This window comes from Crocodylus porosus, unplaced genomic scaffold, assembly GCF_001723895.1.
Source record: "Crocodylus porosus isolate Cpor-Errol unplaced genomic scaffold, CroPor_comp1, whole genome shotgun sequence".
NCBI classification, from domain to species: domain Eukaryota; kingdom Metazoa; phylum Chordata; order Crocodylia; family Crocodylidae; genus Crocodylus; species Crocodylus porosus.
The window spans coordinates 117128-135141 of record NW_017728917.1 but is presented as its reverse complement, the minus strand read 5'-3'; the positions used below and the strand labels follow the sequence as shown (position 1 = coordinate 135141).

General features: G+C 44.1%; 1 protein-coding gene across 1 annotated transcript in view; it reads right to left on the bottom strand.

The window, feature by feature from the left end:
* The window catches only part of FGD5 (FYVE, RhoGEF and PH domain containing 5), a 145906-nt gene that overhangs the window by 70408 nt on the left and 57484 nt on the right, over window positions 1–18014 (bottom strand). The window contains exon 3 of the mRNA XM_019536536.1: window positions 13186–13315. Coding sequence (XP_019392081.1) covers window positions 13186–13315 — 130 coding nt within the window. The remainder of the gene's footprint in view (window positions 1–13185; window positions 13316–18014) is intronic.

Below are 18014 nucleotides of genomic sequence, written 5' to 3'. Positions count from 1 at the left end.
AAGCTTTGCGACCGCTCGGATTTTGCTGAGTGATCTTCCCACGAGATGTCCGGGTAATTGAAGTCACCCATGACAACCAAGGTCCTGGAGCAATATGAAAACTGCAGCTTCAAAAAGGAGTCCCAAAATTGCCTTTATTAATGTAATCAAGTTCTATTCAAAATACGTTGCAATAAATCTATTTTTTTACTGATGAAATAAATGAAAGGAATGGAAGATTTTCACCAAGGAAGAGGATCAGGTGCCTGGTCCACAAGCTTGTGGGGTCTCGACCTAGTGGTGATAATTCCAGAGGAGGATTAGGCACAGATCTCAGGGGGCGCGTCTACACATGTAGACGTATGTCACAATACCGGTGTGCTATGTCACTGTATGGTGCATTATGGCAACATAGGTATCACATGAGTCTACATGTGACCGGCAGCTACTTCACTGTAGCGCCACGATCCCCTATTTTACAGTGCCACTACAGCGAAGTAGTGGCTAAAACTAACCGTGCACCACACACACGATGCAGTCCAGGTGGTTACTTCCAAAGGGAAGTGCTAAAGCATGGCGCAGAAACAGTGTCGCCATAGGGCAACATGTAGACATGCCCATGGAGTTACAGTGTGGAAGAAGTTCAGAACCACTGCTAGAAGAATGAGGCTTCAGGAATGGAGAAGGCACAAAATGACCCATCTTGCCCAGATTTAGTCTATTTAGTTTAATCTGATCAGGAGACAATCAGAAGATGTTGAGAATCAAATTATTCACTGGATTCAGCCATCTAATCCATCGCTCTACCAGCTCAGTATTGTTCTATTGCTTCATCCACTCTAGTTTTTCATGTGTCAAACATTTCTGCTGCTACCTCTTCCCTTTAGGATGCTCTTCCATGGGCTAAGTAAGAGAACTTGATATAAAAAATGTATTTACCCTAAAAGCCATCTTACATTTTGCCTTTGATAATTCATACTATTCTTCAGGTACCTTTTATATCACAGTGAATATTTACTTGCATTCTTTTGTGTGTACAACTTACCAGCACTTCTAGAAAGTTACCCTGTTCCTCTCTTGCTTGTGACCAGTGATGACACGTATCATGCAGGGTAGGTACATACGAGCTGCCAAGTTTCAACAGCTAACTCCAGAATACTCTAAGTGCTTTATCTTCCCTGCCTTTTGACTAGCAGACATAATAAAGCAACTGAATGGGACTTTTATTGCTGGATCACCAAACCCAATACTGGCCACTTTGCACGTCCTCTATTGACAAGCCTGGCTCTTTGCTGCCAAGAAGGAGAGTATATTTCACCATTGGTCTCCCTTCGTGTATACAGATTGTCGCAGCTTGTCATTCTACTTGTGATTAATATGTCTTAGCCCAGAGACAAAACACTGGGACCCCGGGTGGCACATGACCTGTCTAGGGTGAGTTTTGAGACAGTGTCTCTAGGCGTTGCCCGTCTTGTGTTATTTAATTACTGTTTGCTTAACCAGGAAATGAACTCTGAGATTGACGACAGTGTCCGGAGACGGGCTTCTGGGAATAAGGGGATGTTGGGGGTGCGGGTCCTTCAACTATCAAGTTTCTAAAACAAAGCCCAAGTGATTATTAAAACACAACTGAGTTGCCACCTTTTTAGAGATCTTTACTGACTGCTCTTCAGCCCAGCGGGAAGTTCTTTTGAATGTTTCCTTCCCAGGCTCCTGCTTCAGTAGCTGTGTACTCCAATCCCTGCTGTTTGCCTGTGCAAAGCAGATGGAAACACTGGACCTAGACAGCAATTCTGGCTTTACTCCTAGCAGAGTCTTGCTGCCTTTAATTGCTTCATCTCCACCAGAATCTAAGGCACACAAAAAGTTTGTGACACACCACCAGAATGTTTCATAGTTTCTAGGGTTGGAAGGGACCCAAGCAGATCATCAAGTCCAACCCCCTGCCATGGGCAGGAATGAATGCTGGGATCACATGATTATCTAGCCTCCTTTTGAAGACCCCCAGGGTAGGAGCAGGCACCACTTCCCTTGGAAGTTGGTTCCAGATCCTAGCTGCCCTGACTGTGAAGTAGCGCCTCCTGATGTCTAGCCTGAACCTACTCTCAGTCAACTTGTGGCCATTATTCCTTGTTACCCCCGGTAGTGCTCAGGAGAACAGGCTCTCTCCCATTCCACACTGGTCCCCCCTAGTAAGTTTATAGATGGCCACTAGATCCCCTCTCAGCCTTCACTTGTGGAGACTGAACAGGTTCAGGTCCCGTAGCCTCTCCTTGTAGGGCCTGCCCTGCTGCCCCCGATCATGCAAGTGGCCTCCTCTGGACCCTCTCCATGTTGTCCACATCCCTTCTGAAGTGCGGCGCCCAGAACTGGACGCAGTACTCCAGCTGTGGCCTGACCAGTGCCGCATAGACGGGGACGATCACCTCCTTGGACCTGTCTGTGGATGCACGACAAAGTATGGTTAGCCTTACTGACCGCTTCCTCACATTCGCAGTCTATGTTCACCTTGGAATCAAAAATGACTCTAAGATCCCTTTCTGCCTCTGTGCTGATGAGAAGGGAGTTCCCCTGCCTATAGGTATGTCTCCTTGGCTACTCTGCTGTCAACAATTGATGGTGTTCCCATATGATAACAACATTTCTCTTACATTGAAATATGAGGGAAAGTGAATTCTTTCACAGTTGGTGAAAACATCTCAAAAGAGAACCAGGGGAATCCTCATTCCCAGGTAATTTAAAATGGGATTGAATGAAACACTGGAGAATATACAGTGAGGAGCATTTATTAGATAATTTAATCTAAAAGACCTTTTCCACCATTTCTATCATCCTTCATGGTTTGGAGTCAGCCAGTACATGGCTTGTTGAGCAAGCAGTTCTCATGCTGTGTCCAACCCAAGGAAATGCAATCAGGCTTTTAGTGCTTGAACCACCTCTTCACAGAGAGAGATTGCAAGGCAAAAAAAGCAATGACAAGGTTGGCTTACAGGTTTTCCTTCATATCACCCCTTCTTAACAAATACCTCTAAAATAAGTTATGAATCTTTAAACACATACCCAAAAACTCTTCCAAAAGAACTCCCAGTTTATGGCAAACCACTTCTAGGAGCAGTTACTGGCATAACTTTAATTTCCCCTTAGATTTAGAAACAACTGATTCCAAAACAGCATCAAAAAACATTAATATCTGATCAAATACCCTGCAGCTTATGAAAGCTTATGCATTTCTATTATAGTTAGGCTATAAGGTGCAAATCTCCCTTGTCTTCTGCATGACTTCACGCTATAATTGCTAGTTCAATCAGTTGATTCAACGTCACCTAAGCTAGCTCTTTCTGTTTATAGATGGCATCAAAAAGAGCAGGGACAGCAAAAGCACAGTTGAGACTGTGCCCAAGAAGGGGTTTAAGAGGCTAAAGAATCAGCAGGCTAAGTGTGTTCATTCTGAGATATCAACCAAAGACAAAGGGCCTGACCCACACCTCAAAAACTGTGGAGTGAGGTAGAAAGCTAAAGCTCTGGTGGCTCTGATCTTGTGAAACTTTTGCATGCAGAACTCCCACTAACTTTAATATCTCACAGACCTAAATGTAACAGAGAGTCCACCATAGGCAGCACATCACACTGTGGGACTCTGTGTTTGCTTAGTCTACTTATTGTCCAGTATTTAGGGAAGTAAAAAGCTGCAGTGTCCTCTTCTAACAGTCTCCATATAGTTATTTTCCCTTTCTTTATCATCAGTGCAATCAGCTTGATGGAAACAATCTATGGTTGGGTAGCATCATATGGATAAAGACAAGAAAAGTTGCAGACAGGAAGAATAAAACCAACAATTCACTGCTGTCCATTAAATATACATATATTATTGATATTATATTGTTGCTTGCCAGGGAGCTGAATAACACGATGAATAATGAGGAAATGATGGCCGGTGGCTGATGCTTAGCATTACAAGCTACCAAAAGCTCATACATCTGTCAGGAGCCCATTAACGCTTCATAACAGAGCCCCTTTTTCATGAGGTGTTAACATGCTTATGTTATATGTAGTGTATGGTTTATCGGTGACATCCTACCCTGCCAACCTGCTAGTTGTGCTGGAAGGTGTGTTTGTGGGGGCTGCATTTCAGTGGCCAAACTTCCTGTTTTCCTGGCTGGTAACCTGTTTCTAGGTGGTCATAAATTAGACCTAGTGATGAGCAAGGAGTCCTGTTTGTCCAGTGATGTAGCGACTGAGCTGGAAATGAAAGGCAGGCTTATTTCCCAGTCCCGTGGTCTAAGAAGAACCTCTCCTGGAGAATCTGCTTAGTTATACAAGTCCAAAATCTGCCCACTGAGAGCAGTCTAAATTTATCACTTCCTTATGGGGCACAAATCCTTGGGGCACTCCCAAATACAGCTTGTGTTTGGGTTTTGTGTGTCTGCGTTTCAATGTAGGAAGGTTAAAGGTTTGCAAAACAGAATGATTAATGGAGCCTGGAAACCAATCCCATCCAGTGGAAAGATAAGGAATGGCAAAGGCAATTTTACATGCTGCAGCAGTGAGATGGTGGCTGCTTTGCTCTTTGCAAGCCCTATGTTGCCTAGCCTGCTATCGTTTGTGCACAGCACAGGTCTCCTCTATATGCTGTCCTTGTTCTGCGGTGCCCTTATTTCTGGCACCTAAGAGAGGGTCATGGACACTCATTTCCAGGGCTTTCTTATTATAAGTCCAGTGTTAAGGGCTTCTCCTCTATCCAGAATGCCACGGTACCCCATAGCCTTATGGAATATTACATGACCTGTGTTTGGGGATTACACATTCAGTTTGATCAGCACTGGATCCACATACACATGCACCTTCCCTAGGCAACCAACTAAAATGCTTTCAGTTTCTATGGCCATAGGACACATCACGTATGCACTGGGCCTGATTCTACTCCCCTTAATATAATTTTTACCCTGTTATGCTATTGATCTCAGTGGAGCTCCTCCTGATTTTCCACAATGTGAGAGGAATATCAGATATTTTGTGCAGTGCCCTGTGCATCACTCCTACTCTTAATGAAAAACTCTCAGCTACGTTTTAAACAGACTCATTTCTCTTAAGAAAGCAGGTTTTAGTGGTCCTTTGCATGGAGGTTAAAAATAGGAGGGCTGACCAACCCATGGCATATGTACTTAAGTGGCATAGGCAGCCTCTGATGTGGCACAAGGTAAATCACGGAGGGGGCAGGCAACATAGTGGCAGATAGGGCAAGGAGCAGAAAGTAGAGCATCAGATTGGGCACAGAGCACAGGACAGGGAACAGAAAACAGAGCAGTGGATTGGGCAAAGGATGGGATCAGTTGTACTGAGGGGAGTTCAGGGCTTAATTTGTGGCATGCCTGCTATAAAGGTCACCCCACCCTCCGGGGTGAAATACAGGATTCGCTATATGCCACTCTTGAATATAACAGGATCATTGAAATGGAAGATACTGCTACCACATTCCCTAGTGATCTGGTATTTACCACGTTACTAATGTACCCTTTCAAATCACCATTGTAAAGGAAGGGTGGGCTTCTTATCAGCCAGGGTGCAACTTATCAGTGTAAGTCTCAAGTCCTTCCATTGACTACTGGAGCTATTTTTAAGCTTATTACTTTCTCATTGGACCCACACCCTTTTGGTAAATTTGCAACACATGAAGCGAGTCCGGCAGAAATAGTTCATCATGCAACTCCACCAGAGACACCTTCCTGCCTTGCCATAGTCACAATGCCCTCAGCCTGGCTGCTCTACAAAGAAGACTGGAGAAATTAATGCACAGTTCAGTGGCTGTGTCTCCACCCCACATACCCTCCCCCGCACAAAGCCCACACTTCACCCCTTGGGATTTCATCAGCAATCCTCCAATAGGATTGCTGCAGCGCATTGCAGGGGCCTATGCTTCTGTGTGTGCCCCCATTAAATCCTGCTTGGAAAAGTTTGTCCTGAAAGCAGCTCTCCATTTCTGGGCTTTTACTTGACCACATGGAGCTCTCAATCCAGGGTCACTCCACTGTGGAGGAAAGGTGGAAATGTTTCAAGAGGAAGGACTATGAACCATCCCAATTAACTCTGTCAGGTTTGATGTTCCCACAGTAAAAGCCAACAATAGACTTCTTCCCTGTCCAATATGCCACCAGCTATTAAAGCATGAAACATAGTCCTTAATCTACAGAATCCTCAAATATCCTTCCTGATCCGATTTAAAGTAATTCCCTATCACTCTTGGCCTCAGACAAATATAACTCAGATCTGGGAAATTAATTATCCTTGGAGGTCACTTCAGTGTCAAGAAGCTGCAGGCCTAAGGAGGCATGAATAGAGCTGGGCAAGGGATGAAGGTTGGGGAGTAGCTTGTCTTAAGAGGCTGCCGGAGGGTAGATCTGGCTGAAGCCATCTGCTTCAAAAGCACGAGAGTCCTAACATGAAGATCAGAGGCCCTCACAATGCAGCGGTAGTAGAAGATCCTGTAAATGAGTGAACAGGGAGAGCAAACAGGGCAGTTAGCAAGCAGCTCGCTGGAAGCAAGAGGAGGAAGAGGAAGAGAAGCCATGCACCAGGCACTAAGCACCAGATCCTGCTCCTGGGAGGTAAGTGAGCTTGGTCTGTCTCTGTCTTTGGTTTGATGAACTTCTGCTTGTTTGGCTGTTTGCTTGGGCAATGTGTGGTGAGCAGCTGGTGAGTGCTACTAGCTGACTGATTGCTGCCTGTGTCTGACAAAAGCGCTAACAAGGGGACAGAGCCAGTTCAGGTCCAGTTCAGGCATAAAAGGAGACCTGCTGAGTGAACAGGGAGCTAGAGAACAGGGATGGCAAGTAGGAAGGACAGTTTGTAGGTCAGTTTGCTGCTCTCCCCCCCGCTTCTTTGAAGGGGAGCCTTTAAGGTAAGTTCTTTCTTTAATTAAGAGTAACTAACATAGATAGTTAGCAGAAGTAGCTAAAAGTCAGCAGTTAGATCAACACTTAAGCCTCTTGTTTAGTTCTTAGCTGTAATTAGGGCGGAGTAGGCTAAATGGAATATCAGTCCAGCAGCAGCATGGGGGCTACTCAGTTTATTGCCCTGAGTGCTGCATATATGGTTACCTGCCCCAGGGGCAGGTGTATGTGTGCACCCAGGTCAAGGAACTCCTGACTCAGAGAGCAAGTATATTCCCTCTGGGTTAGGGTAGCAGAACTGGAGCAGCTATGGGAAGCAGAGAGGCTCACAGATGAGTCATTCAGGGATATTGTAGAGCAGTCCCATGTCTACTGTAGCAGCTTCCATGCTGCTGGGGGGATGAGAGCATCAAGCTAGGAAGGAGAGAAACTATCCCTTAAATGGGACCCACCTTTCAACTGATGTTACAGTGTCCTCTTGGGCTGAGGATACACATCCAAGGGAGAGAACCACACAGGGTAGAAGGAGGCAGGTGGTGGTACTGGGCAATTTGATTATTAGCCACATGGATAGCTGGGTTTGTGATGGAGAGGCTTCTAGGTAGAAGGCTGAAGTCTAGGATATCCATGGTACCATTGTCTGAAATGCTTCCAGTGCCACATGCAGAGCCAAGTAGACAGGCAGAGCTCCAGAGTCTCAATGTGTGGTTGAGATGGTGTATGGAGGAAGGGTTTAGGTTTATTAGGAACTGGGGGACCTTTTGGAACATGGCGAACCTGTATAGAAGTGATGATCTCCACCTGGTACCAAACTCCTGGCGTGTAATATTAAAAAGATGGTAGATCAGTTTTAAACTAAAAACGGGGAAAGCTGAGATGTGAAACAGCGCACAGTTTGGATTCATACACTTTATAGGAGTGAAACGATGAAAAACGAGGCTAAGGAATAGGGTGAGGGCAAGCACAAGCAATTAGCTTTAATGAGTGAAAGGTCACCTGGAAGTAGCCCACCAGGCAACAATAAAAAGTACACAGACATGCTTTTTTACTGATCTTAGAAGTCTAAGATCAAAGGTGGGGGAACTTGAATGCTTAGCAGTAAATAATGATGTTGACATAATATGTATCTCTGAAATATGGTGGAATGAAAAAAAGCAATGGGATGCTGTAATACCAGGATACAAATTATATAGAAATGATAGCGTCCCCCTCCATGCGACACTGGTCAGGCCGCAGCTGGAGTACTGCATCCAGTTCTGGGCGCTGCACTTCAGGAGGGGTGTGGACAGCATGGAGAGGGTCCAGAGGAGGCCACTCGCATGATCAGGGGGCAGCAGGGCAGGCCCTACGAGGAGAGGCTACAGGACCTGAACCTGTTCAGCCTCCACAAGAGAAGGCTGAGGGGGGATGTGGTGGCTGTTTACAAACTAGTCAGAGGGGACCAGCAGGCATTGGGGGAGTCCCTGTTCCCCCGAGCACTACCAGGAGTGACCAGGAATAACAGTCACAAACTGGCAGAGGGTAGATTTAGGCTAGACATCAGGAGGCGCTACTTCACGGTCAGGGCAGCTAGGATCTGGAACCAACTTCCAAGAGAAGTGGTGCAGGCTCCTACCCTGGGGGTCTTTAAGACAAGGCTAGACAGTCACCTTGCTGGGGTTGTTTGACCCCAGTACTCTTTCCTGCCATGGCAGGGGGTCAGACTTGATGATCTGCTCAGGTCCCTTCCGACCCTACTAACTATGAAACTGGTGGAGGAGTGGTACTCTACATCAAAGACTGCATCAAATCCAATAGAGTGGATTTTCCAACTGGTAAGAGAGATACCATATAATCTTTATGGATAGAAATTCCAGGTTTCAATAGAAAAAAGTACATCTAGGGGTCGCTAAGATCTAACCCAGTAAATGACAATTTTTATGTTCTTATGTTCTTAAATGGAGGATCTTCCCCCCAGTTCTTGGGATACTCTGGGGAATTCAAATCAAAGACAGTGATGAGTGAAGCTCAAAAGCTTGTGCTTCTTCAGACCTCCTCTGGGTGGAGTATCACAGAATCAGCCTTTCTGAGAAATAAACTTGGTTCTAATTCTGAGCCTGGCTGAAAGTAGGAAGTCTCAGAGACAGCTGTGAAAAGGGAAAGTGAAAGCACTGGCAAAGTGAGAGGAATTTTGGAGTCTGGAGCACTCTGTGGTCTGAACGGTAGTGTTCCTACCTAGATATGAACTCTTCTATAGTTCAAGGCTGTGTGGCTCCAGGGTAGTAGATTTTACCATTAGAGCAATGAGGACCAGCTGCAGAGGTCAAGTTCATTGTGTGAAAAGGTGGCTTTTGGTTTTGAATCCCAGGTTTCAGATGTTTCTCTAATACAGATGCAGTACTACATTAGTACCAATGTACTAAAGTATTTTTTCTAGTACTAGATGGAGCTTCAACTGTGTAGAATTGCAGGGCACTTTTACGTGTGCTCCGGGGCTAGGGTTGGGTCACTTTAATTAGAGCATATTGTTTATTAGCATCCCCATGCTTCAAAATGGCAGTGGGGGCACTTTGGAACAAACACCCTTGCTGTCATTTTTGAAGTTCAGGGACACTAATGCATGAGATGTGGAGGCTGGCTGAAGCATGATAATTACAGAGCATCAGAGCAGCCTCCTGGCACATCTACACTCTACCGGCACCTACAGAGACTAGAACAAAAACTATAGCCCCTTAGCTGTCTTAGCCTGACACCATCTGTCACAGAATTAAAGAAGGGACTTCAAATCCTTGCTTGATGAACAAAAGTAGATGCTCAAAATCAGTTTTAAACAGAAGAACCAAGAGCACCAAGTGATTCCTGATGATGCACACTCAGGGTTTAGAATACAATCAGTGAGTGCATCTACACAAGATGCTTTACTAAGGAGCTGACTAATTAGCACTGGACTAAAGTGTCTCTGTCTACATATGTGCTCCTATTAGTGTGCAGTACATTAACTCTGCTGTAGGATAGTACTGCCCAACACAAACACTGTACTGTCTTACAGAAGAGTAGTTACACATGATGAAACTCATGTGTAGATGGTGACGGGGCTGGCTGGGGCACGAGGGTGCTGCAGTGTGGGGGCTGCCTACCAGCTAGCCCCACCCTGTAGCATGCTTGTGCCCCAGCAAGCCTCTCTGCAGCACAAAGAGCCAGGTTGGAGCAGACCTGAGCTGGCATGCTGACCCCAGGGGCCCCTTCCAGCCAGGGCTGCTCCACCCTGGCTCAACGTGCTGTGGTCCTGGGTGCACATGTAAATGCTGTACCCAGGAGCAATATATTCCAGCACAAACTGCACCGGAGTTTATTGCTACATGCTATTTACACATGTAGACGTACCCAGTGACACTAAAGAAGATATTCAAAACGGGGGCCTGGTGTTCCACTTCTTCACACCGTTTCTATTTAAATCCAGTTCCAAAGATGTCTACGAAAGCTCAACACATCCTCCTGAACCACAAGCTAGAAGCCTCAGTTACTCTGTTGTTTTTTCCCTCTGCTAGACCTAGGCTGGTCTAAGAATATTGGACCACTGAGAAGAAAAATCTGTAGCAGTTTTCTAAAACTGCTGCACCAAGACTACCCCAAATGTCTGATGTTGGCTGGGATTCAAATTGTTTACAGACGAAGGGTGCCAGCAAGTCCTAAACATTCCTCTGGACTCACTTGAAGCTCATCCCCAGGAGAGCACAGATTCAAAGGGAACCAGCTGTTGAAACAATTCCAGGAAAACTGTGTACAAAGCAGATTTTTTTAACTTGTAAAATGAACCTTAAAAAAGGAACACCGGGAGAAACCCTCCCCCCCTGCAAACTGGAACCCCTTTGGAAATCTCCAACCAGTAGGCAGCAAAAAGAAAAGCAAGAGAGGAAAGCACCATACCTAGCTATTCATAATCCACATGTCATTAGTATGAAGTAAGTCTAATCCAGCCAGACACAAGTCAGAATCACATATTCTGGACACAGTAAAAAGATCTTATCAACTAGGTGATTTCATGCCTTTATTCAAGCTAATTTTCTCTCAGGATGGGGAAACTATAAACCAAACCAACAACCCCCAGGGATTTAAATAAAAAAATCCAGATTCAACTCTTGCTAGGCCAGCCCAAAACAGTTGTTTTAACAAGATTAGTTCATTTCCAAATCCATGGTACTATTTTTGGCATCTGGACCTAAGGACCTCTGCCAGTTCTCCCAGAGTGACAGTGCTTTTGAACTCTTTCATGTTTTACAACTGCTTCATGTTGCACTGAGTAGTTTGCTACAAGAGGGATACATCACTTTATCCGGTAGTTGAACAATTTTTCTGTACTTCATCATTGCAAGGCTGGGTTTTGACAGAGCAGCTAATGTCCCCTTGGCACCCAAAAGATTTGCGTGAGAAGACAACAAAAGGAGGCGGGAGGGGAGGGGGCAGGAAATACAATCCACTGTCAGTATTCTGCAAAGATACTGGCGTTCTCCGAGGCAAGGGCTATGGAGAGATGGGATTCATTCCATTCACAATCAATCACGGTGGGCCGACTGACAGTGAAGACTCGGCAGGGCTGGAGGAAGAAATCCGTAATGGTGCAATTCCAGCAAACAAATGGCTAAGCCAGAGGTGAATCTCTAGTTTCCAGCCTTTGGTGCTCACAAGTTCTGTTTTCTGTGGAGCCAGGAATACACAAGCCATGACTTTGGGTATATCTACAATGCAGACTGCAGGACGTAGTATAGAGATATTTGAGCTAGCTATAAATGATCTGGCTTGGCTATCAGAAACGATCTGGACACGGCCATTCAGTGTGGACTAATTTACCGTACCAAGTTGCAGACCTACCTTCGAAGATGTATCATAGCAGGGTACATTAGGCAGTACTGAGCTCTGTGATGCTGTGGTTAAACTGCTAATACTACCCTGCCTGCAGTATCCTTGTTTGCAGCTAACCCGCATGTCTCTGCTCTACACCGCAGTGTAGACATACCCTTCGAGAGCTGATTCAGCAGCCAGGTGGCCAAGAATCAGAGGGTGCTGCTTTTAGGTAGCTTTCCAGGAGCTTGCAGATGCTGAGATTTCAATAAATGTGCTGTGACCACTGTTGGCCTGTGAGTCCAAGTGCAGTCAGACAGGGATTCCTGCCTTGGCCTGGCAGTACTAGCTTTTAGTGCCCTGCAGAGGCAGATAATTGATTTTAGTTTGGCTTTGGAGTAGGAGCGAGACCTGAAGTGCATATTTGCTTTTGCTAAGCCTTATAGATGCTGCCTTCCAGCTGTGCGATTTAAACAGTGTTGCTACCCAAGCACAGCAAGTCCATCAGAAACTGTGGAGTGCTGTGAGAGAGGCATTTAAAAAACTTTAATTTTCTAGGGTCTTCTGAGAAACATGGTAACAAAATTCAAATTCACGGGGTGCGTCTACACATGCAGTGGACCGTGCAGCTGTTATTGCACAGTCATTTAATACTTACTTAAGCAAGTACTAAATGATTGCACAGTAATCAGTATTACTGTGCAGTCCTGATGCAGCACAGCTATATTTAGCAGCTACTGCGCAGTAGCATCGGCGTCACAATTCATGCCCGGCTACGCTGTGTCGCTGTAGCAATGCGCTACAGTGATGTAGCACCTTGTGTAGCTGCCCCAATGGAAGCCGGAAGTCACCCCCAAATTTAAGGCAAATGTTCTCTCTTCACATTGGGGTTGAGCCACAAGTTTCTCTTAAGTTCTCCTGTGGCATCCCAGTTAACATTGGCACTGAGGGACTCAATCAGAGGTTAGATACTGCAGCAGATAGACAAGATATTGCAGATATTATTCCATAACAAACTCAAAACTTTTTCCTGTTCAAAATCAAAACAAAACAAAAGAAAGGTAATTTCCTGTGGAACAAACTTCTGAAAAAAGTTGCTCATGTCAAGTTATTCAAAACTTTTTATTTAGATCAGATTGAAATTCTTAGTTCTGAATTTTACGTTTTTTTTAAATGCTATGCTATGCAACATATTATATAATCTAAAAGAAAAAAATGCAATGAAAAACTCACTTAGAAACTGAAATTTCAAATGCTTCATTCTGGACGGGGTAAAGGATTTTTTAACCTGATCAAAACAATTTTGTTTGTCAGATTTTCTTTTTAAAACTTCACTTTTCTTGAAGCTGACATGCTTATGCCAAGCATTTATTTTCCAATGAGTCTATGGTTTCTGAAAGATAAAACTGTACTTCTGGAAAATTCCTAGTTTGCTTTTAATTTTCCTTTTCTTTCTCCAGGAGCAATTCATATATTTCCCACATTGTTCTAAATCTTTTACCTTATGGATGAGGCTCGAATCCCCCTGGCTGCTTTCTTCATCCTCTGAACTTTTCTGTTCTTCATCTGATGTGACATCCTCCACAGGTATCATGGAGATAGGGCACACCTTGTAAGGTTCAGTGTAGGCACTGGAAATAAAAGGACACATCAGTTTGCATGCCATCCCACCACCGTAAGTGTATCATCATTACTATTCAGATATGAGACTTCCATGTGCTGTCTAGACACAGCCAGTGACAGCCAAACCCAGTAAAGCTGTTAGCCCAGGGCAGCAAGATTTCCAGAGCTCCTAGGTGTTTCCTGATAAATTCAGAGGCAAGTATGAAAGTGAAACATAAGAGGCGGTGAGGTGAAAATTCTTTACATCTCCCATAAAGTTTGGTTCTCTGGTTCAACTCAAAGGTTTGAAATAATTGGAACCAGTTTGCCTTTTCTCAGATACAACCACCTCAAAAGGATGGCACTAAAATAATTATTACTAACAATGCTGATTAAAAATAGGTCTTAGAGATTATGATGATGATGATGGGCTTTCCAGGAACATATCCTCTAGATAAAGAGAACACCATAATAATAACAGTTACAATGCTTGGAATCAAGCCCGAAACCTCATATCTAAATATCCTCGAAATGTTTTAGTGGTATCTGAATCTGGATTCAAAATCATAGATTCAAAGATTTAAAGCCAGAAAAGACCATTATGACCATCCAGTCTGATATCCTGTTTTATGTAGGGCAGAGGACTTTGCAGAATTTGTTTGCATTACAGCACATCTACTTAGAAAAATTATCCAATCTGGATTTAAAAAGTCTGGTGATGGGGAATCTGCCACAATTTACCATGCTGGCAAATTGCTCCAGTGTTAATTACTTAAACTAATCTGTCAAAAAATGTCCATCTTAAATCTGAATATGTTTAGTTTCAATTGCCAGCCAATGGATATTGTTATTTATGTCTTTGTCTGCTAGCCTGAAGAGCCCTACAATGAGGACCCCCAAGAGTTCAACCTATTTAGTTTATCAGGGAGATGAGTAAAGAATGACTAGATCCTCAGTAGGGATCAGGCCTCCACTGACTGGATTCCCACAGGTACAACAGACAAGGGTGATTTTAAACAGGCAACATGAACGTATCTTTCCATCTTTATTCATAAGGGCCCAATCCAAAGCCTACTGAAGCTCCCATGGGGGGTGTTGGAACAATGAAGACTCACTGGTCTTTGGATTGATTAGTCTTAAATACCTTTTTGGGAAATTTCTGCTCTGGTGAAACTTTTTCCCCCCATTTATTTCTAGACTATTAGAAAGCTCTGTCACTGCTTGTTCACACAGTGGGAATCTTTCTAACATGAGAGGCTTCCGAAAGTGGCCCCTGCCATTGTCAGCAGAGAGGCTGAGCTGATGGTTCAGTTCTTAGGCATTGTCTTCCCTTGTTTATTATTAGTGCCTGTGGCTTTTTTCAGTGTGAGCAGCATCAAGGCACTTCCTAATCCCTGCCTAGCTACAACAACAAGGGAGGATCAACTCCACCCCTCACTTCCAGACTGTTACGGGCAGTCACTGCTATATTATTGAGTTCCAAAGAGATCACTTTCTTCCCTGCCCATCCCTGAAATGCATACAATTCTCAGGCCAGCTTATCTTCACTGACCTGCTCATTGACCAGAGGAATCTAAGAATACAGGGTGTTTATAAAGTCCTTGTGCAACTTCAAACTTTAATAACTTTGGATGTACACATGATGGAAGCAAACTGTAAATGGCAGTTGAAAGCATAATTCATTAAGTTTTAACACAATACAGCTCATACAGCCAATTTCTGGACTTCATCGTAACTGCTGTTTTTTGTGATGCATCATTCAATCCGATTCCTGGACATAAGGAAAAACTTCTATATTGTCTGAGCCCCTACGGCCCGGAATAGACTCCCTCCAGAGGTGGTGCAAGCACCTACTCTGGACTCCTTTAAGAAGCGTTTGGATGCTTATCTTGCTGGGATCCTTTGACCCCAGCTGACTTCCTGCCCTGAGGGCCGGGGGCTGGACTTGATGATCTCCCGAGGTCCCTTCCAGCTGTAATGTCTATGAAATCTTGGAAATTTCCCAACCCATAAAAACATTTTCTAGTTGCTGCTGAGTGATTTCATGAATTGCATTTGTGATCCTTACCCTATGCATAGCTTATACTATGCTAAAAAGCTTAATGAATTATGCTTTCAATCATCATTTACAGTTTGCTTTTATCATGTACATCCAAAGTTATTAAAATTTAAAGTTGCACAAGGACTTTATAAACACCCTGTATAATCACAAGTTCTCGTTTTAAGAAGTGAAGTATGGGGGTGATACTGGCAGCAATACACTTAAGGCAAATTCTCCCAAAGCAGCTCATTGCCCAGGGAGCGTTTACTTAAAATCTGTTTGCTTTAGAGGGTTGTTGCTCAGCTGGTCTCATGTCTTCCTCTTGTCCTGCCCTATGGTCTATTATCAGACTTCTAGGTATAAAGCTGGTTTTGAACCTCCACATTGCCATCAACCCTTTTCTGACAGTGCTACTTAGATCCAAAGCTTATGGGGACACCTTCCCATTGATTTTAGTGGGTTGTGGATCAGGGGAGCTATTGTTTCCTCCTCAGGTACTAACTCTTTTCCTACCTCTGCACCTCTCCCCCTGCTTTATTCTCAACCAACATGCAAGCGATTGCCTTCCCCATTTCCACTCCACATCTTCTGAAAGCCCAGCTGTTTGAAAGGCCATATGACCTCATTCCATGCTATGGGCTGGTTTACAGTGGTATAACTTCCACTGATGCCAGCCTGTGGACTATAAGATCTTTGACTTCAGAGACCAGGTGCTAAGTTTGATGCAGTTGCCACAAAGCACTGTCTCTCTGTGTTTGCCCTCTATAAATGGATGGTAACGATTCTCTCACACTATTATCTATGACAAACTGAGAAGGGTAGTGGCAAACAAGGCAGGGAACTGATTAGGGAGGAAGTGCTGGACCATAATGACCAAATCCTTTGAAATAACATACTAGGAATCCAATGATCCACCTCTGGGATATGTAACGAATGGTATCTGTTTATTTTCAGGACGCACTATCAAAAGCAGAGAGTATGGAGGCTGGTATATGTCTGTGCTAAATGATAACTACCCTACTCACTGTGTAGACTGTTTGTGTGATATCACTCAACAAGCCTATTAATTTTTGGCACATGAGTCACTGGCAAAGTGAGAGTCTCATTTTTCAATTCCTCTTCCCACCCTGTGAGCATGTGGATTCTTCCACTTCTGTGATGTCTCTGACTGAGCAACATATTCTGGGCTCCCATGGCTGGTGGGTCTTCAAGCAACAGAGTACCTGAAACCACAACATGTCTGAAGCTACTCTTCCCCCACCCCAGTGCATGCATGAGGAATAACTCCCTGGAGGTTAATCCAAGCGTGTAATGGAAACCCCAAACAAGTGAGAGCGGAACTGAGAGCTGCCCCTAGAGCCTCTTGAAAGCTACTTTGCCTCATTAGTGGTGTCCAGGGCAAAGACAGCAATATTTATCCTATACTGATGTAAGGGAATGTACCTGACAAACATGGTATTTTTCTGTCTCTCTTTCTCCAGCCTTGTTGGTTGCTTTAGTGAACCAGAGAAACAGAATCAGGGCAAATACTGTGTGCTGGGATCTGAAAGACTTGGAGGCAGAGTTCTTTTAGGAACCTTGAAGATGCAGAGTCCTTTACTTTACGCCCTGTTTAGATGTGCTCCACCAGTAATAAACTTGAATGAAAACCATGCAATGATGTTGATCCAAAGAACAGTTCAGCCTCCGTTATGCGGAACTACTGACTTACAGAAAGCAGCGAATGATCTACCTCTTGGTCCAGCTTTGGTACATCATACAATATGCTCCATGGGCAGGCTGAAGTCATGGGGTACTGGCTTCACATAGACTATAAATGTTTGCGAGGGGAATCCATACCATGTGAGATGTATGAGGACATTCTAGTGATGGGTACTATTCCAACAGTGATGACACGTTAGCACTTCAAGTTTTGTAATTAGAAAAGTTGAGAGTCCCTTTCTCTTTCCTTCTGCCCCAGAGAAGGTGCCATTTGAGTTTGATCAAAGGGCCATATTTTACTGAAAGAACTCATCCATCTCTGCTTATAAATGTTCATGAGTTAACCACAAAGAACAAAAAAAGCCCTTGAACTCCATCTTATTCTGCCCATGTCCTTTGGAATTTGCCTGCTTAAAGGACTAATGATCATTTTGTTTAGCACCCACTGTGACATGTCACCCTAGATCCTGGGAAGGAAGAAAGATTTGAAAATCTGAAGCCTCCCAAAGGATTATAATAATATAAAAGCCCATATCTTATAATTTCATTATGTTTTTTTAAAATGACAAGTGATTTAGAGAAATTATCTGCTGAATGGGGCTGGAAATAAATGTGAATGAGAGATGATATTTGGTGCCATAGACATTCAGGGCACATAAACTGTGCAATTACAAATGCATCTCTTCTGCAACCATTCATATTTGACCCTGGTTATTTATGATGGGCAATATCTTCTTCTCAGCAGGCTATTATTCTCTATAGCATAAGAATTTTAAGCAGAAACAGTCTTGGAAAGGGCACTGGAAGAGGGCAGAGGAGCTCAGCTAAGCATTTGTCTCTGCTCAGGGATACAAACCAGAGGGCAGTAGGGCAGTAATAGAGAAATAAGTGTGTTTAATATCTCCTTTAGTCCCGTATCAGAGATCAGACAGCACATGGGTTGGAGATGCAGGGAACTGTCTGTCTTTAAGCTTATGTGTCTGTGT